The 6963-nt window shown below is 46.8% G+C and overlaps 1 protein-coding gene across 1 annotated transcript in view; it reads left to right on the forward strand.

Annotated features, from left to right (window-relative positions):
- Positions 1-6687, forward strand: part of DNMT3B (DNA methyltransferase 3 beta) — a 28990-nt gene extending 22303 nt beyond the window's left edge. Inside the window, exons 15-20 of the mRNA XM_033153888.1 lie at positions 192-282; positions 393-541; positions 2395-2480; positions 3267-3336; positions 4852-4970; positions 6410-6687. Of these exons, the coding sequence (XP_033009779.1) occupies positions 192-282; positions 393-541; positions 2395-2480; positions 3267-3336; positions 4852-4970; positions 6410-6551 (657 nt within the window). The 3' untranslated portion in view covers positions 6552-6687. The remainder of the gene's footprint in view (positions 1-191; positions 283-392; positions 542-2394; positions 2481-3266; positions 3337-4851; positions 4971-6409) is intronic.
- The last annotated feature ends 276 nt before the right edge of the window (positions 6688-6963 follow it).

A 6963-nucleotide genomic window follows, 5' to 3' on the forward strand; every position in this document is an offset into this window, starting at 1 on the left:
TTTTCTATCTTATATTTTGGAAATGCGCATCTGGTTTTTCCCTGCTTAAAATTTTTTTTGGGCCCCCCAAGAGAGTGGGGCCCTAAGCTATGGCTTGTTTAGCTTATACATAAACCCGGCACTGGTTTTGTGAAGCCCCAGAAGCCTCCGTACCCTGCAAAACCCATTGCTCTGCTTGCCCCCCGTTGCAGATTGACGAATGGGGCCCTTTTGACCTGGTGATTGGCGGAAGCCCCTGCAACGACCTCTCCATCGTGAACCCTGCCAGGAAGGGCCTGTATGGTAAGCAGCAGCCCTTGAAAGGATGGGGGCTCTCAGCTTGGCTCCTCAACCCCCCAGGTTTTTTTAAAATGTCCCACATTCCTTTGACCCACCTGTCTTCCTACTTGCAGAGGGGACCGGGCGACTCTTCTTCGAGTTCTACCACCTTCTCAATTACACGCGCCCCAAAGCCGGAGAGGAGCGCCCCTTCTTTTGGCTGTTTGAGAACGTCGTGGCCATGCGCATCAACGACAAGAGGGACATCTCTCGTTTCCTGGAGGTAAAGGCCGGTGTGTGTGTGTGTGTGTGTGCGCCTTTTCCTCAAGGGCCAGAAGCTTCTGAAAAACAAGTATCAAAAGGAAAAAAATAGAGGATGACTGAGAATGCCCTTGACCTCTGCAAAATGTGTTTGCCATTATTTTATTGAAGGCATGGATTCTGCTTTGGCATGGGTGGGTTCTAGTCGGGGAAGACTAGAAGGTAGAACCAGGCTTTTGAGAAGTTAAGTGTTGTAGCGTGGGGTTAGTGATTTCAGCTCTCTGACATAGTAGACAGGAGACAGTTTCTTCATGTAACAATTCTTTATTCAGGCAAACAAGACTGGAGACTGAGGAGAGGGAAGCTACATTTATAGTGACATAAGACTGGCTAGAAAGGATACATTTTGGAGAGAACAATCTCAAGCAATCACAACGCTGCCTTTTGGTGGAAACCAATAAGACTGAGGATCCACATGCAGCAGCTTAAATGAACCAATAGTAGCTGTTCCTTCTGGAACAGAAAGGCAGTTACTTTACCCTGATGCGAATACAGACAATAGTAATACAGATATAAAAACCACTGAATCAATACGCAACATTAAGTGAATGCCCATTAGCCAGATGCCCTGTTGTGTAAGCCCTGTTGTGCCTGTGTTTCATCCAAAACCCTTTAAATGACCTTTGTTGTACTGTCCACCGCTGTTCCATTTCTCTTTTCACAATTGGCGCCGCTGCTCAGCTCCTTTGCGTGGCCTTGCTCTGATGATTGTGCAGCGGACTGTTCACAACCGGCGTGCAACCGATTCTAGGAATCCATATATTGTATTTTTTCCAAGTATAAGATGATTCCCCCCCTAATTTTTTCTATTTCAAAATTGGCGGTCTTCTTATACACGGGTGGTTAAAAAAAACATGCACACGGGGGCTGTAGGACAAATTCCCCCCCAAAATCTCAGCAAATTTCGACGATGTCCTCCCCGCCCCCCCAAAAGCTTTGGGCGATCTCAGGCGCCAGTGGGGAGGTGCTACTTTTCCGTGGCTGCATTGAAGAAGCTGCTGGAACTGCAAATCAGGGTAATATATGGTAGGGGGCTGCAGCCACTGGGCAATCTCCCCCCAAAAAAGCTCAAAAACTTTGGGTGATTTTGGGGTTGCTATATCAAAGTCATTCTGCTTGATGTTTAACATATTGATTTCTTAATTTGGAGAAAAAAACGGGGGGTCATCTTATACATGGGGCATCTTATTGATGGAAAAATATGTAATTTATTGTGTTTATTCTTTGCTTATTATACAAAATGCCCCAAAGCAAATTATGATGCAAAATAAAAGAATTTCCCCCCCTTAAAGTCAATAAGGAAGGGGAGAGCATTTCACAGTTGAAAAGGCCTGTATTTATTGTTTTGTTTTGTTTTGTTTTGTTTTTTATTCAATTTGAATACTGCCTTTCACCCAAAGATCACAGGCCATTCACAGCATAGTACTAGAATTAGTACTATTGTTGTCATTGCCGCTACTACTGTCCTGCATCTGATGCAGTTCTACACTTGTCATGGATAACGTTAAAAATGTGTTATTAAAATGTGACACCAGAGGGTGCTGCAGAGCAGAGAGCCACCGACAATGGGAAACTGCCATTAAGAGTTCTAAACGTTATTAATTATAACGTTCTATAAGATCAATGTAGATCCAGCCCCTGTCATAAATATAAGGGTAGTATCCGGTGCTATTTGCAACCAGGACACCTGTTTCCTCTTCTCTGCGTCTTCGCGCAACCTCAAGCCTCAGTTTAATTCTGTTCCTGCTGTCAAAGGAATTGTGAATCAGTCCTCCTGCCGCTTCGTCCCTAACTGCCGCCCCTTTTTGTCTTCAGTGTAACCCTATTATGATTGACGCCGTCAAAGTCTCAGCTGCACACCGGGCACGATACTTCTGGGGCAATCTGCCTGGGATGAACAGGTAATTTAGAAGCCCCTATCAGGGCCACATCATGGACCCCCGATCCCTTCCAAAGAGGCAGCAGGATTCGAACACAAGAGCAACTCTTCCCTCCTGTCGTTTCCAGCAACACGGATTCAGAAGCATTAGTGCCTCTGACCGTGAAAGCGGAGCATAGCCAGCCTGGCTAGTGGCCGCCGATAGCCCTCTCCTCCTCCTCGAATTTGTCCAATCCTCGAAAGCCATTTAGTTGGGTGGCCATCACTGCCTCTTGTGGGAGGGAGTTCCATAGTTTAACTTTTGCACTGTATGAAGAAGGACTTCCTCTTCTCTGTCCTGAACCTTCGATCGCTCAGCTTCATCTGATGTCCATAAGCTCGTGTTATGAATGAGAAAAACATCCCTCTCCCTGGTTCCCCAAACTTGGACTACAACTCCCATCATCCCTAGCTAGCAGGACCAGTGGTCAGGGATGATGGGAACTGTAGTCCAAAAACTGCTAGAGACCCAAGTTTGGGAAACCCTGTATGCTATGCATAATTTTATAAATTCTGTCATGTTGACTCCTAATTGCCTTTTCTGTAAACTGAAAAGTCCCACATGCTGCAACCTTTGTGGTTGAGTCGCTCCATGCCCTTGATCGTTTTGGGAGTCCTCTTCTGAACCTTTTCAAACACTACAACAAACCACAACGTGCACTCAGCAACATGTAGAGGGCCAAAGTTTCCCCCACATTGCTGTAAAACGATAAGCTTGGAGGACAATGGGGCAGTGGCTTAGAGAGTAATTCGCTTTGTCTTTTCCTAGGCCCCTGGTAGCTTCGACGACAGATAAACTTGAACTTCAGGACTGCTTGGAGTACGGCAGAACAGCCAAGGTACTTATTTTTTTTTGGTACTTTCTCCCCCATTTCAAGTAGTTCCTCCATTCTTATTTCCCGCCCTCCATTCTTATGAATGATCCAGGGGGGAAGAAAGGTAACCACAACCTTTGCCAACCCAGTTACCTCCAGATGTTGTTGGCCAACAACACCTGGAAGGTCCGGGTTGGTGAAGGGCTGGGCTATGGAATGCCCCCTGGGTTTCTCGTCCGCAGGGGGCCTGCAAATTACTGTATTTTTCGCGAATGGTGGTCCCTGGAGCTGAATTGCCCAGGGGCCAAAAGAGGATCATGCTTTTAATTTTACAAAGAGAAAAGGGGTGTTGAAAGTACCCCGCTCAGCAGCTGATCAGCAAGAGATCAGGAGAGAAATAAGAGTCCCGGCTCCCTTTCAGCCCCGCCTTCCTTTGTTGAATGTGCTGCAGAGGGAGGTTGTTTGTTTCCCCAGCGACATGTGACTGGCTGATTAGATTATCTGTCTGGAAACTGTAGAAAAGGCTCTCTTTCCTTTAGAAGCTTCACAAATGTGAGTTGAACCCCATAAAAATGGGGCTTTTCCTCTTTGCTTTCCCCCTTTGCAAAAGGAGCTTTGCTTTTCCCCCCTTTGCAAAAAAAGCTGCAAAAATTTTAGCTGATCCTCAAAAAAAAAACAACAACAACAGGGTTTTTCCCTTTGCAAAAAAGCTGCAAAACTTTTAGCTGATCCTCAAAAAACCAGGGCTTTTCCCTTTGCAAAAAAGCTGCAAAACTTTTAGCTGATCCTCAAAAAAACAAGGCTTTTAGAAGAGGAAAACCAGAAAAATATTTTTTTTCTTTTTTCCTCCTCTAAAAATGAGGTGCGCCCTATGGTCCGGTGCGCCCTTTGGAGCGAAAATTACGGTACATCCCAAATTGCTGGCATGCTCTCTAGTGGACCCTGGGATGCCCTCCCCCCAGCCCCTCTTTCCTGCTGCCCTCCCCCCTTCCCCACCCATGTGAGGCTCTTTATTCCAAACAAAATGGCAAGACACTCTCCCTTCTGTCTCTCCCCTGCTGCCTTCTCTACTTGTGAGCAAAGAACTCAGACATTCCACAGATGTGACAAAATGAAGCCCAAAATGGATCTCTTGGTTGGAGGGGGCGGGTTGCCACTTTGTCCCCTCCGAGGAAGAGATGCAAAGACCCTCTTTCACATTCCTGAGGGCCCAGCAGTGATCTCCCAGCGGCTGCTTTTCATCTGGGGGCCGGCTGGATATTTTTAGCTGCCTTCTGGGCAAAATACCCCCCCCCAAACACTTGGAAGGCATACCAGTGACATCTGAGCGCATTTCTGGCTGATGGATGAGACGCCTAAAACCACTGGACAGAGCCAGCCTCCCTCCCCTCCTCTGCTAGACGGCATAAATGCTACCACTTTCTGGAAACCTTCACACTGAGGCTCTCGTGTGTGTGTGTGTATTTGGGGGGTGGTCATTTGTGTGTGTGTGTGTGCTTTTTTTTTATAAAAAAAGGTTTGATTTTTCTTCTGTTTCAGTTGAAAAAGGTCCAGACCATCACCACAAAGTCCAATTCCATCAGGCAGGGGAAAGCCCTGACTTTCCCAGTGCGGATGAATGACAAGGATGACAATTTGTGGTGCACTGAATTGGAAAGGTGGGACAATGGCGCATGGCAAAGGGGAGGGGGGGGAGAGATGAAAGGGAACAGGCAGGGTCTGCCCAGGAAATGCTTTTGTTCAGAGCCGTTGGGGCTCCAGCCTCTCTTCAGGAGGAGCAAATATTTGTTTTCCTGCAAAGGGGTGCATGTTAAAGATTATTTGTCATGGAGTAGTTACTTCTACCACTCTTTAAATTGTTATGATTGTTCCTGTTATTATTCATTATTAGACTTCTCAGTTGCTTGTTACCTAACTAGGTCCCCAAGTGACTTACATTTGAAAACATAAATGTAAACGCATTACACCCCGGGGGGGGGGGAGGGGAAAGTGAGGCAAAACAAATTAAATTTATTTGAGAACAATATCTATATATACCGTGGCATCATAAATCTCTTATCGCAGTGGTTTAAAATTATATAAAACCATACAGTAAATTCATAAATGTTAAAAGAAAGTTAAAACCGAAAGAATTAAAAATAAACATCAGTGGACCAGTGTGGGGTATGGGTGTATTCTTAATTGCCTAATAATAATAATAATAATACCCTGCCCATCTGGCTGGGTTGTCCCAGCCACTCTGCATAGGCCTGGCAGAATAGAAAAGTTTTTAGCAATTAAAGGCTCTGGTTTTCCCTCTAATGCAGGGGTAGGCAACCTAAGGCCCGTGGGCCAGATGTGGCCCAGTCGCCTTCTCAATCCAGCCCCCAGATGGTCCGGGAATCAGCGTGTTTTTACATGAGTAGAATATGTCCTTTTATTTAAAATGCATCTCTGGGTTATTTGTGGGGCATAGGAATTCGTTCATTTCCCTCCCCCCCCCCAAAGTAATGCCCACCACATGATCTGAGGGACAGTGGACTGGCCCACGGCTGAAAAAGGTTGCTGACCCCTGCTCTAATGGCTTTTATGGCTTGAGACCACAATACATTTCCTCATGTGAACCTGCCCAGCCCCTGGAATCATCACCATACGCGGAGACCCTTCTCTGCACGTAACATCCAAAGGGCGTTGAGGAGAAAACGGGGCCTTTTCTGTGCTTGCTCCCTGTCTATGGAGTACTCTCTTTGAGGAGCCCCCCTTGCAGGGCTGGCCTATCCAAGAGGCAAGCTATGGCAACCACCTTGGGCGGCAGGATCCATGGGGCAGCAAGTCCGGCCTCAAAGGACTGCGTTGCATGCTGCTGCTACCACCACAGCGGCACTTGTGGCACACTCCTTGGAGGCAGGATCTGACCCGTGGCACGTGGAAAGTGACCTCTCCATTAGCTAAAGTAGTACCTCAGGTTCAGAACAGTTTCAGGTTAAGAACAGACCTCCAGAACGAATTAAGTTCTTAACCCGAGGTACCACTGTACGTTGCTTTGGGACTTCCTTTTTTTTTTAAAGGCAAATCAGAAACTAAACTAAACTAACCACTCTCTTTGCTGCTAACACAGGATCTTTGGCTTCCCCCACCATTACACCGACTTGTCCAACATGGGGCGTGGAACTCGACAGAAGCTTCTTGGCAGGGCGTGGAGTGTCCCGGTCATCCGCCACTTGTTTGCTCCGCTCAAGGATTATTTTGCCTGCAACTAGGGAGCAGGTGGGGTGCCCAGGTCTCCTTTGAGCAAGCAGCCTTGGGAGAGGAGGGCAGCAAAGAGCTTGGAACGACACCCTCCTGCAAGTGCCACCCACAGCACGGCATCTCCCCTTCGTTACCATCTGCAAGCAGCACCATGGAGACTGGAAGGATGGAAATGTTCCTTTCCATCAATACTGACATTTCTAAAAAGGTCAGAAGACCCCTGTTTACTCAGCGTGCAAAATACTGTTGTGTCTATGGAGGGACACGACTGCAGCATTAGCCAACCATTTCCCCTAAGATCAATGTCAGTCGCTGCCTGATTGAAAGGCGGTTTTCTGAAGGGCAGTACAGAAACCCCACAAACTTGAAAAATAATTTTAAAAAGGATGAGCGACAGAATCTCTCCAGGGACAATCGTGAAGA

This window comes from Lacerta agilis, chromosome 6, assembly GCF_009819535.1.
Source record: "Lacerta agilis isolate rLacAgi1 chromosome 6, rLacAgi1.pri, whole genome shotgun sequence".
NCBI classification, from domain to species: domain Eukaryota; kingdom Metazoa; phylum Chordata; class Lepidosauria; order Squamata; family Lacertidae; genus Lacerta; species Lacerta agilis.